At 48.6% G+C, this 24,211-nt stretch overlaps 1 protein-coding gene across 1 annotated transcript; it reads left to right on the plus strand.

Moving 5' to 3' along the window:
* Positions 1-282: 282 nt before the first annotated feature.
* SMAP2 (small ArfGAP2) lies at positions 283-23,632 on the plus strand. Its single transcript, XM_063177375.1, has 10 exons — positions 283-425; positions 13,706-13,839; positions 14,313-14,398; positions 15,587-15,665; positions 16,782-16,862; positions 17,303-17,381; positions 18,041-18,144; positions 19,090-19,255; positions 20,662-20,963; positions 22,429-23,632. The coding sequence occupies exons 1-10, from the start codon at positions 323-325 to the stop codon at positions 22,564-22,566; spliced, it is 1,272 nt and encodes a 423-aa protein (XP_063033445.1). The 5' UTR covers positions 283-322; the 3' UTR covers positions 22,567-23,632.
* Positions 23,633-24,211: the final 579 nt, after the last annotated feature.

Below are 24,211 nucleotides of genomic sequence, written 5' to 3' on the forward strand. Positions count from 1 at the left end.
CCAGACCCCCAAAATCCCCTATCCATCCCTTCTGAGCCCCCTCAAATCCCCCCTTCCCCTGCCTGCCCCCCATTGTCCCCCCCACTCTCATCACGTGACCCTCCCCATTCATACCCTCCATAGCCCCGCCCCCTCTCTCCTTATTGGCTTCCTCCCGCGCACCGCAACCAATCACCGCCCAGCACCGGCTGCGCGCGGAGGGGGCGTCGCCGCGCGGGGCCGGCGCTGATTGGCTCCTCCCCCGGGCGTAGCCCCGCCCATAGCGGAAGCAGGAAGCGGGCGGGCCGGCCGTGACCCGCGGGCGGGCAGCGCCGGCCGCGCCATGACGGGAAAATCGGTGCGGGACGTGGAGCGCTACCAGGCGGTGCTGGCCGGGCTGCTGGCCGAGGACGAGAACAAGTTCTGCGCCGACTGCCAGGCCAAAGGTAGCGCGGATGGGCGCCGGGGCCTGCGGAGCCCGCGCCGCACCGGATGCACCCCCCCCCCCGCCTCCATCCAAGCGCACCGGCCTCGCCGCTCGGTGCTCCCCGGTGCGGCCGCTCCGCTGAGGGTTGGGCGGTCTGGTGGGGATGGTGGGGATGGGTCCCGCGGTGGTGGTGGCGGGGAGACAGCGGTGTTGGCCCGGTGGTTACGGGGGTTGTGCGGGGGAAGAGGCTGAGGCAGCCCGGGGGGATCGGGGGCGAGAACGGGGTGGGTTTGAGGGCATAAATGGGGTGGATTTGGGGCAGAGAATAGAGGGGTCTGGGGGCAAGAGCAGGGTGGGTCTGGGGGCAAGAGCAGAGTGGGTTTGAGGGCAAGAATGGGGTGGGTTTGGGGCAGAGAGCGATGGGGTTTGGGGGCAAGAGCGGGGTGGGTTTGGGGCATAAATGGGGTGGGTTTGGGGCAGAGAGCGATGGGGTTTGGGGGCAAGAGCGGGGTGGGTTTGGGGGCGAGAGCAGAGTGGATTTGGGGCAGAGAATAGAGGGGTTTGGGGGCAAGAGCGGGGTGGGTTTGGGGGCAAGAGCGGGGTGGGTTTGGGGGCAAGAGCGGGGTGGGTTTGGGGGCAAGAGCTGGGTGGGTTTGGGGGCAAGAGCTGGGTGGGTTTGGGGGCAAGAATGGATTTGGTTTGGGGGCAAGAATGGGATGGGTTTGGGGCAGAAAACAGGGTGGTTTTAGGGGAAAGAAGCCGGTGGTTTTAGGGGAAAGAACTCCGAGGTTTGAGAGGGAGAATAGGACGGTTTCAGGAGGAAGAACTCCGTGGTATTGGGTGGGAGAATGGGGTGATTTTGAGGAAAAGAACTGGATGGGTCTGGGGGCAAGAATGGGGTGGGTTTGCGGGAGAGAACAGGGTGGTTTTGGGGCGAGAATAGGGGGGATTTAGGGGAAAGAACCTGGTGGTTTTAAGGGTAAGAACTTTGTGGTTTGAGAGGGAGAATAGGATGGTTTTGGGAGGAAGAACACGCTGGTTTTGGCTGGGAGAATGGGATGGGTTTGGGGCAGAGAAGAGAGTGGATTTGGGGCAAAGAACAGGGTGGTTTTAGTGGAAAGAACCCGGTGGTTTTAGGGGAAAGAACTCCGTGGTTTGAGAGGGAGAATAGGATGGTTTTGGGGGAAAGAACCCGATGGTTTTGGGTGGGAGAATGGGATGGTTTTGGGGGCACGACGTGGTTGTTTTGGGGGAAAGAACCTGGTGGTTTGAGAAGGAGAACGGGGTGGGTTTTGGGGCAATAACCCGGTGGTTTTGATAGAAAGAACCCGGTGGTTTTAGGGAAAAGAACTCCGTGGTTTGAGAGGGAGAACAGGCTGTGTTGGGGGAGAGAGCACGGTGGTTTTGGGGGAGAGAACACGGTGGTTTTGGGGGAAAGAACGCCGTGGTTTTAGGGCCACAACAGGGTGGTTTTGGGGGAGAGAACCCGGTGGTTTTGGGTAGAAAACCCGCAGATTTTTGGCCGCAGCCCCGCTGGGTTTGGTGCGAGTCGCACCGGGAGGAGCTGCGGTTCCCGAGGGGAGATGGGGAGGGAGCGGCCCCAAATCTCCCTGGAAATTGGGAATTGTGGGAATCCCGGGAAACAGCCCGGAGTGGGTGGGGACCTCTCCTGAAAGGGGGAAGAAGGAGGGCCGGGAAAAGCCGTGGCTGTGGAATCGAGGGAATGCCAGCTGGGGAGTCACATCCTGTCACCTGGGGCTGGAATGCTGTGAGCACAGGGAGGGAGCTGTGACCTCACCTTGGGATCATGGACCGCTGATGGAATTCAGATTTCTGTCCTCCTTTCCCACCTGGATATTCCCTGTGAGCGTGGTGAATCCTCTGGCACAGCAATCTGTGGCTTCCCCATCCCTGGAATTGTTCAAGAAAGGGACAGGAGGAGCTTTAAGGTCCTTCCCAGCCCAAACTATTCCATATTTTCTCATTTTTGTCCTCTTTTCCCCCTGGATTTTCCCTGTTAGGATGGTGAAGCCCTGGCACAGGAATCTGTGACTTCCCCATCCCTGGAATTGTTCAAGTGGAAGTCACAGGAGGAGCTTTAAGGTCCTTCCCAACCCAAACCATTCCATATTTTCTCATTTTTGTCCTCTCCTCCCACCTGGATTTTCCCTGTGAGGCCCTGGCACAGCAATCTGTGGCTTCCCCATCCCTGGAATTATTCAAGAAAGGGACAGGAGGAGCTTTAAGGTCCCTCCCAACCCAAACCATTCCATATTTTCTCATTGTTGTCCTCTTCTCCCACCTGGATTTTCCCTGTGAGGGTGAATCTGTCACAGGAATCTGTGGCCTCCCCATCCCTGGAATTCTTCAAGGCCAGTCTGGGATAGTGGAGGAGCTTTCAGGTCCCTCCCAACCCAAAACATTCCATGTTTTTCTCATTTTCCAAGGTGTGTTATGACCCTGTGCTATCTCACAGAGGAAATGTTGAAATTCCAAAGGAATAAACTGTTCCTTGTCCCCCTGTGGTTGCTGCTTTGTTTTCCCTGCAGCAAAAGAGTTAAAAGTTGCCCCGAAATCCTGTTTTAATGAGCTGCCATAATCTCTTGGAGATCTGGACTTGAGCCTCTGTTTCCCAAGAGCTGCTGGAATTGAACTTGGAGGAGGGATTGGCCAAATCCATCAGTAAACAAAGGGCTTGGTCACCTCAGTGTGACCTCCAAAACCGCACAGCCCCCCTTGAACAACGTTCAGAATTAGAGAATTATTATTTATTTTCACCCCACCTGCTTGGAGCACGCCTGGTGGTGGTGGTGGAGATCAGGGTGTTCCTCCCCTGTGCCAATCCTTTATCTCCTGGAGGGCAGAAATAGCTCCTTGATCTCAGCTCCCAAGCTTGGGAGAGGGCAAATTCCACCAAAATGGGGAAAAAAAATTCAACCCCACATCTCAGGGTGATGGAGCTTCTCCTGCTCAGGATTCCAATGAATTAATTATCATCGTTTTAATGAAGCTCTGGTGGGGATTTGAGCCTTTCCAAAGCTGGAAGCTGCTCCTGGCTGGGATTGCAGCAATCCTGGAGAGCAGCCTGGGGCTGTCCCCAGCTCCCTGATCCACTAATTACCCCCTGCACTAATGAGATTCCTGGCACTGGGAAATCTGCTCCTCCAGGGCACGTGGGAGCCGGCTCTGCCCACAGCTCCAGGGATTTGCTGCAGTTTTGGGGCAGTTTTGGTGCTTTTGGTGAATGGAGCTGTCTCTGCCAAGAGTTCCAGGGAGAATTTTGCATTTTTGGGACAGTTTTGGTGCTTTTGGTGAATGGAGCTGTCTCTGCCCAGAGTTCCAGGGGAGAATTTTGCATTTTTGGGACAGTTTTGGTGCTTTTGGTGAATGGAGCTGTCTCTGCCCAGAGTTCCAAGGATTTGCTTCAGTTTTGGGGCAGTTTTGGTACTTTTGATCAATGTGGTGCCATGGGAGCTGTCTCTGCATGGAGCTTCAGGGAATTCCTGAAGTTTTTGGGCAGTTTTGGGGCACTTTTGGTGAATGGAGCTGTCTCTGCCCAGAGTCCCAGAGAATTGCTGCAGTTTTGGGGCAGTTTTGGTACTTTAGGTGAATGGAGCTGTCTCTGCCTGAAGCTCCAAGGATTTGCTTCAGTTTTGGGGCAGTTTTGGTACTTTTGATCAAATGTGGTACCACAGGAGCTGTCTCTGCGTGGAGCTCCAAGGAATTCCTGAAGTTTTGGGGCACTTTTGCTAATTGAAACTGTCTCTGCTCAGAGTTCCAAGAAATTGCTGCAGTTTTGGGGCAGTTTTGGGGCACTTTTGGTGAATGGAGCTGTCTCTGCCCAAAGCTCCAAGGAATTGCAGCAGTTTTGGGGCAGTTTTGGTACTTTAGGTGAATGGAGCTGTCTCTGCCTGAAGCTCCAAGGAATTCCAGCAGTTTTGGGGCAGTTTTGGGCAGTTTGGGTACTTCTAGTAAATGGAGCTGTCTCTGCCCAAAGCTCCAAGGAATTCCTGCAGTTTTGGGGCAGTTTGGGTACTTTTGATCAATGTGGTGCCATGGGAGCTGTCTCTGCATGGAGCTTCAGGGAATTCCTGCAGTTTTGGGGCAGTTTTGGGGCAGTTTGGGTACTTTTAGTAAATGGAGCTGTCTCTGCCCGGAGCTCCAAGGATTTGCAGCAGTTTTGGGGCAGTTTTGGTACTTTTGGTGAACATGGAGCTCTCCCAGCTCTGATGCCAAGGAATTCCTGACGTTCTCCTGGAATAACTTCAACAATCCACTCTGCCCATGGAAAGGAGCCCCTTTAGGGCCCTCAGCACTTCCAGGCGTGTCTGGAAGCAAAGCTGGGCAGGGGCTGGAGCAAACTGGGACAGTGGGAAATGTGAATTAAATTAACTTTAAAGCCCTTCCCACCCCAGCCAGCGTGAGATTCTGTGAAATCCCAGGGTGGTTTTGCTGCTGCAAGAGCTGCTCAGAGTTGTTGTTTTGCAGGAAATGGGGTGAAATCTCTTCACTCTCTTCCTCTTTTTGTTGCCAACTTTGTGTTTGGGGGAACTGGGAGAGCAGAGCCAGGGCAGGGTGGGTTCTAAATCCTCTCCTTGGAGGTTTTTGCTGTGGGAATCACTTGGAAAAAACACTTGGAGAGAGCAGCACTTGGTGGGATTTGTGCTGCTGGTGCCATTCCAAGGGTGCTGAGCATCCAGCAGCACATTCCCTGCTTGGAATGTGGGATCCTGGAGCTGGGATGGCTGAGGGAGGGAGGGGTGAGGTGAAATCTTCATTGGGATTTGGAAGATTTGAGTGGCACAGAGCGGATCCGTTGCTGCTCCTACGGGTGCTCTGCACCCCCAGCTAATTGTGTTTGGTTCTCTCCTTCTCCCAAATTGTTCCCTCTGCTCTCCAGCCCCATCCATGCATCCAGCAGGCTCTGTGGATCCCTTGGAGCAGGAGCAGAGGTTCCCCAGAGGTTCCCCAGAGGTTCAGGTTGCCCCTGTGCTCCCCCCTGCTCTGTCTGGCTCTTCATCCCTTTGCCTTGTGACACCCATGGGTTGCAGGCTCTGAAAAAAAACGCGACATTCTCACTCCAAATTGGTGTTTCCTTCAATGCAGCAGGCCTGAGGTGAAGCTCCACAAACTTCATCAGAGCAGGGCTGGTGCCAGGTGATTTTGCTTTCTGTGGATGTTAAAATCCCTAGGAATTTCAGGTTGCCCCTGTGCTCCCCCCCTTGGTCTGTTTGGCTCTTCCCTTCATCCCTTTGTCCTGTGAGATCCATGGGCCTAAATCCATCCCTTGTGTGCTGAGGGGTTAGCTGGGAGAAGTGCTGCTGAACACTTAAATTAAGGTTTAATTCTTCACCAAAAAAAGAAAAAAAAAAATGGAGTAGGATTGGGGAAATCCTTGCGCAGAGGTGGGTAAATATGGGATGGGAAGGGGGAAAAGCTTGGGGTGCAGTAGGTGCTGTAAGAAAGTTGATTTATTATTATTATTTTATGGGAGAGCTGCTTTAGTCCAGCCTAACTCCTGTTAATCCCAACCAAATATTCCCTGAAAATCTGCGTGACTCAACTCCTCCTCCTCCTCCAGCAGCCTCTTGAGCTGCAGCTGAATTCCCTCTGCAGGCAGAGCAATTCCAAGAGGAACTTTTTAAAATAGCTGCTGCTGGAACAGCTGCATGGCCGGGAGGAGGATGAGGATGGAAGGGGAGTGGTGCAGCCTGTGCCTGCAAAAACCCCAAATGGAGGGGCTGGAACTGCTCAGCTCAGCTTAGGAAATCTGGGATGAGGAGAAAGCTCAGCTTTAGGCAAGGGAATCTTTGCCAGAGGGATCCATGTGGGTTGTGTGTGTTTGAATCCTCAGCTGCAGCCACAATATTCTGGCATCTTCCATTATTCTGCTTTTGGTGCACAAAGGGAGTGGAAATGCTCCAAAATTCACTTTATCCCTCTGGAATCTTCACCTCAGCAGGGCAAAACTGGGAGAGGACACAGCTCTGTCCTGCCTGGAGCTGGAGGAGGATGAGGATGGCAGTGCTGATGGACTGGGAGTGGTGCAGCCTGTGAGGGGTTGGAACTGCTCAGCTCAGCTTAGGAAATCTGGGATGAGGAGAAAGCTCAGCTTTAGGCAAGGGAATCTTTGCCAGAGGGATCCATGTGGGTTTTGTGTTTATTATTCTGCTTTTCTGATCTTCCCAGTCCAAATCTGGTGCACAAATGGATTGGAAATGCTCCAAAATTCACTTTATCCCTCTGGAATCTTCACCTCAGCAGGGTAAAACTGGGAGAGGACACAGCTCTGTCCTGTCTGGAGCTGCAACTTCCCACTCAAGCAAGGGGAAAAAAGCATCAGTGCTCCCAACAGGGGTTTAGTGTGGAATTAGTTGTAGGAAGATCCCTTTTAAGCAGAGCTCTGAGTCACACTTGGCCCTACATCTGCCAGAAATAGGGAGATAATCCTGGGCTCTGTGTGCTGACCCACCTGGGGATGGAGGTGGGAAAAGAAAATTTCCCTCCCTCCACAAAAAAAGAAAAATAAAACTCCACATGATGATTCCCAGCTGGAGTAAAGTTTGTTCCTATAGAAACTGCCAGGAGTTATGTAAGGAAATGGCAGCTGCAGTGCAAGGGGAGCTCGTGCTCCAAAATGCAAAGTAGGTCTTGAAACCCAGCAAAAAGTCAGGAATAGCTCAGGGCTCCTCCAGGTTGGTCCCTGGTAGTGATTGTTCCCTGTGTCCCAGGAAATCTGGGACAAAATTGGAGCTTTTAGGAGGAGCTGGCTTGAACTTGGAGCAGTGAGTGCAAGGCTGGGTTTACTTAGACCTTAATAAATTGGTTTTTCTCTATTTTTGGCAATATATGCCATTCCTTCGTGCCCCTTTCCGAAGGAATTTCAAGGCCTGTTTACCTCATGAAAATCACTATTATTATAATCAAGATATTAATTAATATTATTATGATTGTCATGTTTAGCTCTAGATACTGCAAAAATTCTCAACCCATCAAAAACTGACCCAGGACCTTCCTCTGCTCAGAGCTTTGTTAAGAACTTGGTGACTTCTAAAACATCCCTTAAATTAAATTAGAAAACAGATTCTAAATATTTTCAACACCAAGTGATGAATTAAAAACATCTTAAAAAGCAGCAAAATTCTATTTACAGCATCAGAAGTCTTTTAGTGATGGCAGAACTTCCACCCTGCTGCTCTGTTTACAGGTGCACCTATCACCCAAATTATTTGCATTTCATGGAAATTCAAACCTCCTTGGAATCTGCAGTTTCTAGGATTGGCTGATGTGTGGTTTTGCTCCAAAAATGAAGCCACAGGAAGTCCATGGCTTGTGGAACTGACTGATTTTTTTTTTATTTTTTTGATGTATATTTATATTTTTAAGCTGTGTCACCATCAGCGTTGATGATGTCACCCAGTTGTTTTTCATGGATCCTGGTGATAAAACTGCTTGAAATTGTCCCTGTCACCTTTTTTATTGACTGAAGGAACATCCAACCCTTTCTGCAGCAGCAGGAAAGCTCCACCCTGCTGTTCACAGAAAATTTCATTTCCTCCACCTGCACTTCAAAGAACACGATGGTAGCAGTGATAAAACTGCTCATCTTTACTCAAAAACACACAAATCTTGAGCTTCAAGGCCACAGGGCCCTCAAATATTGGATATTTTTTGCTAAACTAAAAGATTTTCTGGCAGAAATCAGAGCCAGCACCTTTGTTTTTCTTGCCAAATGTGGTTGAGGCCTGTGATAACTGTGTGTGGGGAAAAAAAAAAGAAAATAAAACCCCTAAACAGCCGTTTCTTCTTTCAAAGGATGGTATAAAACTGAAATTTTGGGTGATTAAACTGCTTGATCAGGTGTAGATTTTTATCAAACACCTTTTGTGGATGTTAAAATGAGGGTTTGGCTTTAGAATCCCCTGAGAGCTGCACAAATCCATCAGTCTGGGCCTAAATCTGCGAGTGCAGCAGGGATTAATCCCAAATCCGAGGTGGATCCCTGATCCCTGCAGCAGGACCAGTTATTAATAGTGTTAATAACCAAATAACATCATTTAAGTGGGTTTTTGGGGTTTCCTTTGGTTCCCCCAAGTGCAGAACAGACGTTTCCAGCAAAGAGCAGAGGAAGTTTTGCAAGAGAGGCTTTGAGCTGATGAATGGCAGAAAATCCTTGAGCAATTTCTTTCCAAAACAAGGAAACCACAAAGCAGAGGAACCTCTGGGATCCTGAGTTCTTTCCTCCTTTGACTCTGCAAAAAAAAAAAAAATGAGGATTATTCAGCTTGGACTCGAGGAAATTTTTCCCTGCTGAAAAGCTGAGGGTGTGGATAACCCCTGGCAGGCCGGATTTTCTTGTTCCAGGGAGAATTCCCCACATCCCTTTTCCTTGTGGGTTTTTAGAGTTTCCTTAAGTTCCCCCAACTCCTGGAAGTGCAGAACAGACATTTCTAGCAAAGAGCAGAGGAAGTTGTTTTGTCACAGCTCTGAGCAGATGAATGGCAGAAAATCCTTGAGCAATTTCTTTCCAGAACAAGGAAACCACAAAGCAGAGGAACCTCTTGGACGTTCTTTCCTCCTTTGACTCTGCAAAAAAAAAAATGAGGATTATTCAGCTTGGACTTGAGGAAATTTGTCCCTGGTGAAAAGCTGAGGGAAATCCTGGCATAGATTTTCTTGTTCCAGGGAGAATTCCCCACATCCCTTTTCTTCAGCTGGATGGTTCCACAGCCAGACATGGAGCATTTTTTGGGATCCATGGAAGAAGCTACTCATTTCCATTGGGAATATTCTGATGTTCCCTCAATCCTGCCCATGGAAGCAGCTCCTTTTTTTCCTGCTCTTCCTTTTCCAAGGAGCTGTGGTTTTGCAGCCAGCTCCTGGTTTATTTTTAAACGCTTTCTGCAGAGTTATTACAGCAAAAAAAAAAGTTGCCTCAGGAACTTGGGCCAGAATTTGGTGCCTGAGTGAAGGGTGAGGAGTGAATCCCCTCAGGATTTCTCAATTAAAACCACTCCAGGGTGTGAACTTGGAGCAAGAGACTCATTTGGAGCAGGCTCCTCAGGCTGGGAGTTGGAAAGGGAATTAGGCTGGGGGTTTTAAAGGGAATTAGGATCCTTTTCAGTCATTCAGATTATTCAGCAGCCCTTGGAGCATTCGTGAGCAGCATTAGATGGGGACTGGAGCTGGCACGAGCAGCTTGGTATGTGGAGTTTGTTTTGACAGGCTGGGATGTGAAACAGGCTCTGGAATTGTCTCCTGGAGCTGGGCACTGAATCCCTGCTGGATCCTCCTCCCTTGGGAATGTTCAGGAAAATTGGGAATGAAAATTCACTGAGCAAGGGATGCTTTGGGGTTTGTGATCCTCCTGCCAGGCCAGGCTCTGAAAAATGTTGGGTTTCTCACTCCAAATTGATGTTTCCTTCAATCCAGGAGGGATTTGTGCAGGCCTGAGGTGAAGCTCCACGAACTTCCTCAGAGCTGGGTTGGTGCCAGGTGATTTGCTTTCCATGGATGTTAAAATCACCCCTAGCATCATAAAATCAGACATAAAATCATCATAAAGCTGAGTCAAAAGTGGCAAGGCTGGCACTGGAGCAAACTCCCAGTTTTCCATGTGGGAATGGAGTTTCCATTTTGGCCTGGTGGCTCTGAGGGCCCTCAGCCTCAGGGGAATTGATTTTAGCACATCAACCTGAGGATTCATGCAAGAAACAAATTTTTTTTTAGTGGTTTAAGGAGCTGAATGTTTCTGTTGGCCTTGTCCTCAACCCTCTGGAGATAAATAAATCCATAATTCCCTGTGCCAGGAGGGTGAGGTGCCCCTGTCCTGGTGGGTGTCAGGGTGTGCCCACTTTTTGTGAGGGGTGATAATTCCCCCAGGCAGCTCGGCAGTGCTGATTAAAGCTGCCCCGTTGTTATTTATTGATATAAACCCATTTTTCTCAGAAAAATGATCCCCTAAGCTCCAACCCAGGTGTTTTTCCCCCTTTATCACTGAAGCTGCTGCAGAGTCTGAGCTGGGCTTGGGTTTTGAGGAAGTGAAAGCCACATCTGGAGATGCCACCTGGAGCTTTTTCCAGTCTAGTCACCTTGAAAAGAGCTGTGAAACCCTGGGGAAATGCCTGCAAAAAGCCCTAAAACGCAAATTCTGACTCGCTGGGCACTTGCAGGAAGATTTTTTTTTTTCAGTGGGAGATGTTCCAGTGTGAGCTGCTCCAAAGAGGGAAGTGGGAGGTTGTTTACATCTGCACCAAACCCTTCCCCCCTCCCACAACCTCAGGGCTTTAGGAGACATTTTAAAAGAACATTTTTAGAAGGCATTTGAAGGTTAAAGTGTTGGTTTGGTTAAGCTCGGTGTCTGGGAAGGGGATATTGGATCCAACCTGACCCCAGCAGGGTTTGCTGTGGCTGCAGGATTGGGGAGATTTTTGGAAAATTCAGATTTCCTCCCAGTCTGTGAAAACCAACCCCACATCTCCCAGATCCTCTATTCCCTTTAGGTTTGAAACCTTTCCTGCAGCACCTTCTGGCTGTGCAAGGACACCCAAATCCCAGCTGGAATCTCCCCAGGGAACAGCTCACCCCTGGTTGTGTAATGAGTTTATTGCTGGGAGGGGCTCAAAAACCCCCTAAATATTAATTTTAATTTAAATATAACCAAGCTGCTGCATCTTGGCTCTCCCAGAATTTGGATTTAGGAGTTGCAGCACATTCCAGATGTGGTTCCCTTATTGTCCCAGACCCCTGAGGGGACGCTGGAGCAGCAGGAGGATGTGACATTAACCCTGAGTCATGTTTTAGTGGGAGTTTGTGGTGGCCTGAGCTGGTCCATGTGACAAACCCAGTGAGCTGATTACTCCAGGAGCTGCCCATTAATCCTTTTAGTCCTATCAAGGCTAAATTTATCTGGAGTTTTAAATCTAACCTTGAATCTCATGATAATCCTGCCAGCAGTCTCACGTTAGAGAGCCCTGGGAGAGAATTCCATGCAGAAATCACAGGAAGGATCCTGGCTAAAGGTTTTATTCCCATTTTTTGGGTATATTCAGGTGGTGCTGAAGTTGTGGGTTTTGCTTTGATAATAAAGGAGGTAATAAAGGGACTGAGGTGTAGGCAAGAAGTGAATTTCTCAGCTCCATTAAATTGATATCATTCCCAAAGGCCACTCCTGGAGAGGGAAAAAGCAGCAAATAATGGCAGAAAAAGGCCAGAAAATTTAATAAAGGCATTTTAAAGTGAATTCCCTGGAAGAAGTGCTGGAGTTACCTGTTGGAGGTTGGATACCTGTGCTCTGGAAGGGTCTCTGAGTGCATTATCAGCTCCAAATCCCTCAGGATTTCCTCAAGAACAGGAATTAAACTGTTAACAGCATCTCCAATACAGCACTGCTTTTTTAGGGCTCTGAAATTACACTTTCCCCCTCTTCCCCCTCCCACCTCCCTCTCATTAACTCGAGGCTCTGCTATTTTATCTGTGGCAAGGAAAGCAGGATAACTCTTCATCATCCAGAAGAATGTGTGGGAAAAAGAGCTGGTGGAGGATGTTTGATCCCTGATTCTGTGTTTTCCCAGTTTCTCATGCACTGGGACACCAGTTTGGGCTGGGAGCTGGGAGAAAAGGGTTTCATTTTAAAATATTCCTAAAATATTCAGGATTGAGGGTCTGGGAGAGGGATGGGAATTCCTGTGGATCTCTGTATGCCCTTCTGGGATTCCTGGGTGCATCTGAGCTCCTTAATCTTTCCCTTCTGGATGTTTTTTATCCCTAGCATGATCTCCCATCCGCACCTTGGAGCTGTCCTGCATGAAAACCAGGAATGTCTGGCCTTAATCAATGCCTTGATTTTATTTTATTTTGACCCAGGCAAAGCAAATAATGTCCATCACAGCTGTGGAAACTGGAGTGAACTGATCATTCCTTCATTCCTTGGGCTGGGATTGGTTTTGGGGCCAAATCCTGGGCTCAGTGCTTGGTCCTGGCTCAGCTGGGAATTCCTTCCCAGCACTGAGGAGATTTGAAGATGCTGAGTGGTTTGGTTTGGTTTTTTTTTTGTTTGTTTGGGTTTTTTTGTTTTTGTTTTGTTTTTTGGGTTTTTGTTGCTGTAGGGAATATTCTGGAGCTGATTCCAGGTTATTCAGGAAAAAAAAAGCAGGATCACAGACAGGGCAGAGTTCAGGGGATTGGAGTTTTTTAGGTGGTTTAAATTCCTCTTTTCTTCCCTCTTCTTGTGTAGAGGGAAGAGGGAGGCAATAAATCAGGGACAATGATTGGAGATCTTAGAAGGATTTTATCCAATTCCTTCCTCAGAGCAGGAAAAACGCAAAAAGTTACCTCAAATTCAGCTTTTTTCTGAGGGATTTTACATCTGAGGGGTTTTAGATCAAGGTGTGAGCTTTTCTTGGTGAAATCAGGAATTTTTTCCCGCATGTCAGTGATTTTTTTCCCCTCACATAAAGAAAAGGACAAAACTGTTTAAATTCTTGATTTTTTTCTCTCTTGGAGCTGTTTGGTTTGTGTAGATGGAAGAGAGAGGCAATAAATAATCAGGGATAATGATTAGAGAAGATCTTGGAAGGATTTTATCCAATTCCTTCCTCAGAGCAGGAAAAACGCAAAAAATTTACCTCAAATTCAGCTTTTTCTGAGGGATTTTATATCTGAGGGGTTTTAGATCAGTAACAGCACCAGGTGAGAGCTTTTTCTTGGTGAAATCAGGAACTTTTTCCCTCATGTCAGTGATTTTTCCCTCATAGAAAAGGACAACAAAGCCGTTAAATTTGTGATTTCTTTCCTCTTCCTCTTGGAGCTGTTTGGTTTGTGTAGATGGAAGAGGGAGGAAATAAATCAAGGATAATAACTGGAGGAGATCTTGGAAGGACCTTGTCCAGTTCCTTGCTCAGAGCAAGAAAAATGCAAAAATTTACCTCAAATTCAGCTTTTTCTGAGGGATTTTAGATCTGAGGGGTTTCAGATGAGTAACAGCACCAGGTGTGAGCTTTTTCTTGGTGAAATCAGGAACTTTTTCCCTCACAGAAAGAAAAGGACAACAAAACTGTTTAAATTCTTTATTTTTTCCCCTCTTGGAGCTGTTTGATTTATGTGGAAGAGGGAGGCAATAAATCCCCAAGGATAAGGATTGGGAACATCCTCCTGATGTGGAATTCCAGTTTCCAGCCTGGATGAGAATCCAAAGGCTTCAATCCCAGTTCACTTGGTGCAGTTTCCCAGTTCCTCCAGGCAAAAGCAAAAATAAAAAAGGGTTGGATTGGTGGGAAACCCTTTCCTGTCTCTTCCCAGGGCCACGATGGGCATCCTGGAATATTGGGGTGTTCATCTGCATCCGCTGTGCTGGGATCCACAGGAACCTGGGAGTTCACATATCCAGGGTCAAATCCGTCAACCTCGACCAGTGGACACAGGAACAGATCCAGGTGAGGGCTGGGATAAACCATTGAGGGTTTTTTTTTTTAAATAAACCAAGCCAGAGTAGCTCAAAAAAAATGGGGAAAGTAGAGGAGGAAGAGTAATTCTAGCTGGGATAGGTTGGGAGGGAAAAGAGCAATAAAATTTCCTCATTCCAAGCTGGACAAACAGCAGAGAGTAAAGCTTAAGGAGCTGCAAATCTCTGTTAAATTACCAATTCCTGCTTCCCACCTCTCCTTCCAGAGGGATTTTTGGGTTGCTAACAGGATATTTATCCTGCCTTGGATTAAAAATTGCTTAGAATTGGCAAATGGGGTGGGTGGGGATTGGAGCAGCTGCCTTAGCATCCCCTGGGGGGGTGAAAATGGCTTTGAGGAGGATCCCCCTTTTCTGGATTTCTCTTCTTTGTCAGCTTGGGATGCTGTGGGAGAGCTTTAATGTTTGGGAAAGGAGAATTTGAAGGAGTTTTTTTGGATTTCAGTGCGTGCAGGAGATGGGGAATGGCAAAGCCAATCGTCTCTACGAAGCCTACCTGCCCGAGAACTTCCGGAGGCCCCAGACAGACCAGCATCCTTTTTATTCCTGGAAAAATGTGGAAATTCCATGGAAATTTCCATCCTGGAGCTGTGTGGTTAAACCTCCCTGAAGGAGAAGTTGTTCCTGTGGGGAGGGAATGGGAATGAAGGGATTGGGGTGGAGAACTGGGACACCAAGGTGACCACAGGAGGCTTCTCCTTTGTTTAGATCCTGCTTGGTTTGGGACAATAAAAAACTGGGAAATATTCACTCTGAAATTCTCAGTTTGGAAGAGCAAAGAGAATTTTGCTTTTATTTTTGGCTTAAATGGGGAAAAAAATGCACTGGTAAGGAAAATAACCCTTAAAATCCCTTTTTTTTTTTCCAGTGGGATTTATCTCATTCAGATCTCTGAGATTTCAGAGTGAACCCAAAAGCTGCAGGTTTTGAAGGGAATGAGAGTGAATATTCCAAAGGCTCCATGGAGACCTAATTGTGACCTTCCAGGACCTGAAGGAGCTGCAAGAGAGATGATTTATAAAGGACAGAATAGAGGAGGTGGATTTTGGTAGAGGTGGGATTTTGGGAAGAAATTCTTCCCTGTGAGGGTGAGGAGGGGCTGGAATGGATGTCCCCAAAAAAATTGTAGCTGCCCCATCCCTGCAAGTGTTCCCTAGGCTGGATGGAGTTTGGGATAGTGGAAGGTGCCCCTGCCCATGGGATTTAAGGTCCCTTCCAACCCAGACCAGGCTGGGAATTCTCTGATGGAATTTTCAGTGCTTCAGCTGTAACTCCCACCTTGCAGGAATGCAGGAATGCTGAGTAAGCAGGGATAGAATGATGTGAACCTAGAAAATCCCACAAAAACACCTTTCCACCATCATTTTTTTTGAGTTAATCTGGTACCTGAGGTGGTTTTTGAGGTGCAGAATCCTGTTGTGACCACTGTGATGTGAATGTGCTGAGGGGATGCTTGGGACAAACAAAAAAAAAAACAATGGAGAAAACACAGCAAGAGCTTAAATCCTGATTTAATTCCCTTTTTATAGCACTGAAATAACCTGAAATAACCCAGGGGCAGAAACTGAGTTGGGATCCAGCAATAAATTATTTTAAGAAAGTTACTGCTGGAAATGCTCTTTAAACAATGATTTAATTTAGTTACAGCCTGTACCTTGTTCCTCCCTGTCAAATAAGTCTTCTATTCTGGAATCCTTTGTCCTTAACCAGCTGCTGTAGAGCTGTGGAGAGTTTTATCCGGGATAAATATGAGAAAAAGAAATATATGGACAGAAGCATCGACATCAACGCCTTCAGGGTGAGTATGGAGGCCCAAAATTGTGATTAAAACAAAATATTGAAATATAAATATTGAAATATTCTCCTGTGTCAGGAGAAATCCCTTCTCCAGAGCTGTTTGAACTTCATGGAGTGAATTCCTCAGGAGATTTAAAGGTGCTGAGTGGGTTTTGTTGTAGGGAATATTCTAGAATATTCAGGGAATATTCCAGGGAAAAAAGCAGGATCACAGACAGGGCAGAGCTCAGGGGGTTGGAGTTTTTTGGGTGGTTTAAATTCCTGTTTTCTTCCCTCATCTTCATCTCACTGATTGGTTTGTGTGGATGGATGTCTCACATTGGAGGAGGCCTTGGAAAGGATTTTATCCAATTCCTTCCTCAGAGCAGGAAAAATGCAAAAATTTACCTCAAATTCAGCTGTTTTGGAGGGATTTTATATCTGAGGGGTTTTAGATCAGTAACAGCACCAGGTGAGAGCTTTTTCTTGGTGCAATCATGAATTTTTTCCCTCATGTCTGTGATTATTTCCTTCACAGAAAGAAAAGGTCAACAAAACTGTTTAAATTCTTGATTTTTTCCCTCTTGAAGATGTTTGGTTTGTGTGGATGGAAGAGAGAGAAAATAAAACAGGGATAATGATTGGAGGAGATTTGTAAAGGCCTTGTCCAGTCCTTGCTCAGAGCAGGAAAAATGCAAAATATTACCTCAAATTCAGCTTTTTCTGAGGGATTTTAGGTCTGAAGGGTTTTAGAGCAGTAACAGCACCAGGTGAGAGCTTTTTCTTGATGTAATCAGGAACTTTTTCCTTCATGACTGTGATATTTTCCCTCACAGTAAGAAAAGGATAACAAAACTGTTTCAATTCTTGATTTTTTTCCCTCTTGGAAATTTTTGGTTTGTGTGGATAGAAGAGGGAGGAAATAAATCCAGAATAATCATTGGAGGAGATCTTGGAAGGGCCTTGTCCAATCCTTGCTCAGAGCAGGAAAAATGCAAAAATTTACCTCAAATTCTACTTTTTTGGAGGGATTTTAGATCTGAAGTGTTTTAGATCAGTAACATCACTGGGTGAGAGATTTTTCTTGGTGAAATCAGGAAATTTTTCCCTCATGTTACTGTTTTTTTTCCCCTCACAGAAAGAAAAGGACGACAAATGGAAAAGGACCAACGAGTCGGAAAGAAAACTGGAACCCATCATCTTTGAGAAGGTGAAAATGGTAAGATCAGGAAGAAAAACCACGGAGGCACCCCTGAGGCAGAGCAGAGGGATTCCAGCCTCCTCTGGGAGCATTTTTCTGGCCTCAGTCACAGCCTGGGTGCTTTGAGTCACTGGTGGGAGTTTGTTTTGCTCTGCTCCCCAGACACTGAGCAGATGTGCAGGTTGGAATCCAGCTCTTCCCTGCTGCTTTTTCCACCTCCAGCAGCTGCTTCTCCCTGGTTTAGAGCCTGCTTGGATTTGACAATTGGGACAATAAAATCTGAGAAATACTCACTCTGAAATTCTCATTTTGGAAAGAGCAAAGAGAATTTTAATATATTTTTTACTTAAATCCACTGGGGAAAAAAAAAGGAGATTTTAAGGGTTAATCTTATTAAAAACCATTTCAGAGTGATCCCAAAAGCTGCACAAGATTTGTGTTGTTTCTTTTCCCCCCAGCCTCAAAAGAAAGATGAAACGCAGCAATCCAGGAAAAGTTCCCCCAAATCTGAGCCAGTCATGGACTTGCTTGGCCTGGGTAAGAGAAATTGGTGTGGAAATTGTGGGGATTTGAGGGGTTTCAGTCCTAATTTTCCCTGTCAGATGAACAATTCCAGGAATATTCAGCTTGGGAAGAGTTTTCCACGTGTTTCCCTTTTTCCTGAAGCCTGTGATTTTCCAGGAGCAGCTGGAGCTCCTCAAATTCCCACAATTTCTACAATTATGTGGAAATTGTGGGAATTTGAGTAGTTCCAGTGCTAATTTTCCCTGTCAGGTGAACAATTCCAGGAATCCTGTAGGAATATTCAACTTGGGAAGTGTTTTGCATGTGTTTCCTTTTTTCCTGGAGCCTGTGGTGTCAGGAGCAGCTGGAGCTTTATGGGGTTTTGTGGGAATTTGAGGGGTTTCAGGCCTGATTTTCCCTTCAGGTGAACAGTTCCAGGAATCCTGCAGGAATATTCAGCTTGGGAAGAGTTTTCCATGTGTTCCCCTTTTTCCCGGAGCCTGTGGTGTCCAGGAGCGCCTGGAGCTTTATGGGACAAACAGAACCCAGGGGAGCTTCCAAATCCTGCTCCAGGCCCTCCCCAGCTCCAGAGGGATGAGGGAGGTGGGGATCACATCAGAGGGGTGTGGGTGGGATGGCACAGAGGTGTCCCCAGGCTGGGATCACATCCAGGACATCTCTGTCCCCTGCAGACGCCCCAGTGACAACGCCCGTCACCAACGGCCGGCCCAGCAGCCTGGAGAAGGACCTGGACCTCTTTGCATCCATGGGATCCAGCTCAGACTCCTCCAGGAAGGTGAGCTGGGAGTGCTGGGGCTTGGAAAAGCCTGGTTGGGTCGTAGAACCACGGGGTCATTTGGGATGGAAGGGACATTAAAGAGCAGGGACGTCTTGCGCTGTGCCAGGGTGCTCCAAGCTGGTCTTGGACACTTGCAGGGATGGGGAATCCATCTGGGAATGCAGGGTTTCACCACACACATCAGCTGTCTGTCCTAAACCTTGCTTCATCCAAATTTCTTAATTAAATCCTGAAATCTTCCATGTTGAAGAATGAAGAATCTCCCTCTTCATTCCCACAGCTGTGCCACTGTTCTCACCACACACATCAACTGTCCTGAATGTTCCTTCATCTAAATGTCCCTTAATTAAATCCTGAAATCTCCCTCCTCCATGTTGAAGAATGAAAAATCTCCCTCTTCCATTCCCACATCTCCCTCTTCCCTTCCCCTAAACCTTGCTTCTTCTAAATTTCCCTTCATTAAATCCTGAAATCTCCCTCTTCCACATTGAAGAATGAAGAATCTCCCTCTTCCATTCCCACATCTGGGAATGCTGTGCCACTGTTTTACCATCAAACACACGTCAACCATCTGCCCTAAATGTTCCTTCATCTAAATTTCCCTTAATTACATCTTGAAATCTCCCTCTTCAGTGTTGAAGAAGGAGGAATCTCCCTCTTCCATTCCCACGTCTCCCTCTTCCATTCCTCTAAACCTTGCTTCATCTAATTTCTCTTAATTAAATCCTGAAATCTCTCTCTTCCATTCGCAGATCTGGGAATGCTGTGCCACTGTTTCACCACACACAACTGTGTGCTCTAAACCTTGCTTCATTTAAATTTCTTAATTAAATCCTGAAATCTCTCTTTTCCATGGCCCCAGCACATCCCTGTGTGTGGATGGATATTCCCCTTTCCCTCATGCTGAGTTTTGCCCTGATCCTATCTGTCTGTCTGTCCCAGGTTGTTGGTTCCATGCCAACCTCTGGAAGCGCCGGCTCCGTTCCCGAAAATCTGAATCTGTTCCCGGAGCCCGGAGGCAAAGGGGAGGAGGTGGGGAAGAAGCAGCTCTCCAAAGACTCCATCCTGTCCCTGTACGGCTCCCAGACGTCCCAGGTGCCAGCACAAGGTAACCCTGGCGTGAGCTGGGACCTGAAGAGGGTGGGTTGGTGTCCTGGGGGTGACAAACTTCAGGAGAAATGGGAATGTGGGTGATCCCTAAGAATCCAGAATGGGGTGGGTGGGAAGGGAATGTGAAGCTCATCCTGTTCCAGCCATGCACTTTCCACGATCCCAGGGTGCTCCAAAGCCTTTTCCAACCTAGCCTTGGGCATTTCCAGGGATGGAGCAGCCACAGCTTCTCTGGGAAATCCATTGCAGTCCCTCACGGGGAGGAATTCCATCCCAATATCCAACCCTGCCCTTTAGCTCTGGGAATTGGGGAGGAATTCCATCCCAATATCCAACACTGCCCTTTAGCTCTGGGAACTGCCGAGGAATTCCATCCCAATATCCAACACTGCCCTTTAGCTCTGGGAATTGGGGAGGAATTCCATCCCAATATCCAACACTGCCCTTTAGCTCTGGGAACTGGGGAGGAATTCCATCCCAATATCCAACACTGCCCTTTAGCTCTGGGAATTGGGGAGGAATTCCATCCCAATATCCGACCCAAACCTGTCCTGTGGCACTGGGAATCAGGGAGGAATTCCCTCCCAATATGCAACCCAAATCTGCCCTTTAGCATGGAGAATTGGGGAGGAATTCTGTTCCAATATCCAACCCAACCCTGTCCTTTAGCTCTGAGAATCAGGGAGGAATCCCTTCCCAATATCCAACCCTGTCCTTTAGGACTGGGAATCAGGAAGGAATTCCATCCCAATATCCAACCCAACCCTCTGGCACTGGGATCAGCGAGGAATTCCCTCCCAATATCCAACCCAAATCTGCCCTTTAGCATGGGAAATAGGAGAGGAATTCCAGCCAATATCCAAACCTGCCCTCTGGCACTGGGAATGAGGGAGGAATTCCATCCCAATATCCAAACCAACCCTCTGGCACTGGGGATCAGGGAGGAATTCCAATATCCAACCCAAATCTACACTTTAGCTCTGGGAATCAGAGAGGAATCCCTGCCCAATATCCAACCCAGCCCTCTGGCACTGGGGATCCCTTCCCAGTATCCAACCCAAATCTGCCCTTTAGCACTGGGAATGAGGGAGGAATTCCATCCTAATACCCAAATCTGCCCTTTAGCACCAGGAATTGGGGAGGAATTCCATCCCAGTATCCAACCCAACCCTTTGGCACTGGGAATGAGGGAGAAATTCCATCCCAATACCCAACCCAACCCTCTGGCACTGAGAACCCATTCCTGCGTTTCACTGCCCAAATTCCCTCTCCATCTTCACTGACAACTGTGACCACCACAAAGAACAGCTCAGCCTGGCCATCCCCACCCAGGCTGTGGCTGGAATTGTGCCCTCCCAATGCCCTGCACTGAGCCACCTCTCCCTGCTCCCTCCCTTTTCCCAGGAGCCATGTTCATGGCGCCGGCTCAGCTGGGCTACCCCGCCGCTCCCTACGCCGCCTTCCCGGGGGTGCCCCCTTCCAGCAGCATGATGGGGGGCTTGATGGCCCCTTCCGTGGGCATGCTGGCCCAGCCTGGAGCTGCTGGCATGGTGGCACCCGTGGCCATCCCCGCAGGCTACGTGGGCAACGTGCTGGGCGTTCCCAACGGGATGATGGGGACGCAGCAGCCCGGGTACGTGGCCGCGGTGCCCCAGGCCGTGTACGGGGTGCAGCCGACGCAGCAGCTGCAGTGGAACCTCGCCCAGGTGAGGGACAGGCTCCTGGAGGGGTTTTTCCAGGGTTTTTCTGGGAGTTGGGAAGGGGAGGAATGAGGGGGTGTGCAGGGGTTGGGGTTGGGGTGGGATCGGGTGAATCGGGCTGGGTTGGGTTGGGTTGGGGAGGGGGGAATGGGAGAGCCTGGGGATACCAGGGGGGGTCAGGGTGGGGAAGAATTCCAGAGGGTGAGTCCAATCCCAGCCTCATCTCCCATGGGGTGGGGACTCCAGAATTCCCTGGGCAATTCCAAGGCCTGCCCACCCTTTCCATGGAGAAATTCCTGCTGATATCTTGAGAACCCCGAAGTCCTCCCATACCTGGGGACTACAGAATTCCCTGGGCAATTCCTAGTCCTGCTCACCTTTTCCATGGGGAAGTTCCTGCTGATGTCCATCCTGTCCTGAAGTCCTCTCATACCTGGGGACACCAAAATTCCCAAGGCAATTCCTAGTCCTGCTCACCTTTTCCATGGGGAAATTCCTGCCCTGAAATCCTCCCATACCTGGAGATGCCAAACTTCCTTGGAAAAATTCTAAAGCCTGACCACGTTTTCCATGGAGAAATTCCTGCCCCGAAATCCTCCCATGAGGACCCTGAAGTCCTCCCATACCTGAAGACTCCAAAATTCCCTGGGCAATTCCTAGTCCTGCTCACCCTTTCCCTAGGGAAATTCCTGCTGCTATCCTGAGAACCCTGAAATCCTTCCATACCTGAGGACTCCAAAATTCCTTTGGCAATTCCTAGTCTTGCTCACCTTTTCCATGGGGAAATTCCTGCCCTGAAATCCTCCCATACCTGAAGACTCCAAACCTCCTTGGAAAAATTCTAAAGCCTGCCCACCCTTTCCATGGGGAAATTCCTGCTGATATCTTGAGAACCCTGAAATCCTCTCATACCTGGGGACTCCAGAATTCCCAGGGCAATTCCAAGGCCTGTTCACCTTTTCCATGGGGAAATTCCTGCCCTGAAATCCTCCCATACCTGGGGACTCCAAACCTCCTTGGGTAATTCCTAGTCCTGCTCACCTTTTCCATGGGGAAGTTCCTGCTGATGTCCATCCTCTCCTGAAATCCTCCCATACCTGGGGACTCCAGAATTCCCAGGGCAATTCCTAGTCTTGCTCACGTTTTCCATGGGGAAATTCCTGCCCTGAAATCCTCTCATACCTGGGGACTCCAGAATTCCCTGGGCAATTCCTAGTCCTGCTCACCCTTTCCATGGAGAAATTCCTGCTGATGTCCATCCTGTCCTGAAATCCTCTCATACCTGGGGACTCCAAAATTCCCTGGGCAATTCCAAGGCCTGTTCACCTTTTCCATGGGGAAGTTCCTGCTGCTGTCCTGCAGTCCCCCATGTTGGGCAGCCAGCCCTGCTCCCCTTCAGGGCTCTGCTGGTTTTGGGAGCCCTGGGCACTGTCCTGGCCCATCCCTGACCTCTCTCCTGTCCCGTTTGCAGATGACCCAGCAGATGGCTGGCATGAACTTCTATGGAGCCAACGGAATGATGGGCTATGGACAGTCCATGGGAGGAGGAGGAGGAGGAGGAGGAGCCCAGGGCAGCAACCCCTCCCTGAGCTCCCCGCTGTGGAAATGAGCCCTCGCTCGCACGCGACCATTTCTGCCTTTGTTCTGTTCTCCAGACCTGCTCCATGAGACATTCAGGGGTTTTTTGCTTTCAGGTTTTGCGGGGGGGTACCCAGCCCAACCTGAATATTTTGTGGGGTTTATTTTTTTTCCATCCCTGAGCTCCATCTCTGCCTTTCCACTGTCACAGCCACGGGGACAGCGGGGTGGCAACGCCACCACGAGCTCAGCCCCGTCCTCAGCACAGTCAATGCACACAGGGGAGGGGAAACCTCCCTGCACAAAGCTCCACCAGAGCTCCTGGGTAGCACTCGATGCCCTGCTGGGCACCTGGGCACAGGTGGGACTGGGAAATCTGGACTGAATCCTGCCCAGAAAGCTGGGATTTCTCACTTCAACTTGCAGTGTTAGATTTATTTTATTTTTGGGGGTTTTTTTTTTTTTGTTTTTTGTTTTTTTTTTTTGGGGGAGGTGGGTGGGGGAACTGATTTGGTGCTGAGGAACTGGATTGAAGCCGAGCCCAGGGGCAAGCAAGCCTTGCTACCTCCTCCCTCGAGGGGAGCTCTCCCTGCTCCCACCCTCCTTGGAACCAAAGTCCTTGGGAAAAGCCCCTCTGCCACCCACCCACCCACCCTGAGCAAGCAGGAATCTCGCCCAGAGTGGGGGCAAAGCCGATGGAATGTGACAAACTTGCACTCCAGAGGGAATTTTCTGCCTGCCGTTAAGATTCGATGGAATTTCACCATTTCAACAATCTTAACCAGAGTTAATTCTCCAGGGGGGGGCCCAGAGCCCCTGTGCAAGTTTTCTTACACTTTTAAAAATGATTCTGACATCCTAATTTATACTTTTTTCATATTTTTTTTTTCTGTTCTTGTTTTCGTTGTCGTTGTTCCTGTGTAAAATCCTGGTTCCTCCCTTTCCTGGCTCGCTTGGGACATTTTAATCTTAGGCAGATTTTCTTTTCTCATCTCCAGTAGAACCCAAAACTGCTTCAAAAAGTCAGCAAGAAGTCGGACTTGTGGTCTGCTCTCTCCTGTGGATATGTAAATTCCCAAATAAAATATTGCAGTGGACTCCTGTGGTGCTGGTGGTCACTCCAGGTGTGGGGATTTAGGGGATTTCATCCCAAAATTCAGCCCAGATTCCCCTCTGCTTTTGGGCTCTGTCCCAAATGCCAGGGAGCTGAGGGAGCACAGCCAGGCCTGGAAGAATCCAAAGTTGACACTTTTATATACAAACCCCTCAGCTTTGGGATGGGGGGGAAGGTGGAGCAGAATTCCTGCAGCTGCTGGGATGGAATGATTCCATTCCAGCTTTAATTCCATCATTCCGACCATTTAAAACTCGGGTTTAACAAAACCTCGTCCAAAAATGTGAAGGAACAGGGAGAATCAGGGAATTGTGGAACTGCAGGATGGTTTGGGTCCCATTCCATTCACCCCCTGCTCCTTTCCCCATCCCAGATTTTTCCTTTGGTGGAGCAGCCACAGCTTCCCTGGGGATTTCACCCCAAAATCCCTCCCAACCCTCCCCATTCCCATTTTTCCTGTCCATTCCCATTTTTCCTGTCCCTCCCCATTTTTCTTGGGAAGCTGGAGGGGATTTGGGAACCAGGGATGCTTTGGGGTCTTTTATTCATTATGGGATTTCTT

The sequence above is a fragment of the Melospiza melodia genome, chromosome 27 (assembly GCF_035770615.1).
Source record: "Melospiza melodia melodia isolate bMelMel2 chromosome 27, bMelMel2.pri, whole genome shotgun sequence".
Taxonomy (NCBI): Eukaryota; Metazoa; Chordata; class Aves; order Passeriformes; family Passerellidae; genus Melospiza; species Melospiza melodia.

What these genes read in the sequence shown, in the direction of transcription:
- SMAP2 (XM_063177375.1), top strand. Translation starts at nt 323, where the DNA reads ATGACGGGAAAATCGGTGCGGGACGTGGAGCGCTACCAGGCGGTGCTG. An exon ending in GGACACAGGAACAGATCCAG is followed by an intron (nt 13,840 to 14,312) that starts GTGAGGGCTGGG and finishes TTTGGATTTCAG; the next exon opens with TGCGTGCAGGAGATGGGGAA. An exon ending in GTCCCAGGTGCCAGCACAAG is followed by an intron (nt 19,256 to 20,661) that starts GTAACCCTGGCG and finishes CCCTTTTCCCAG; the next exon opens with GAGCCATGTTCATGGCGCCG.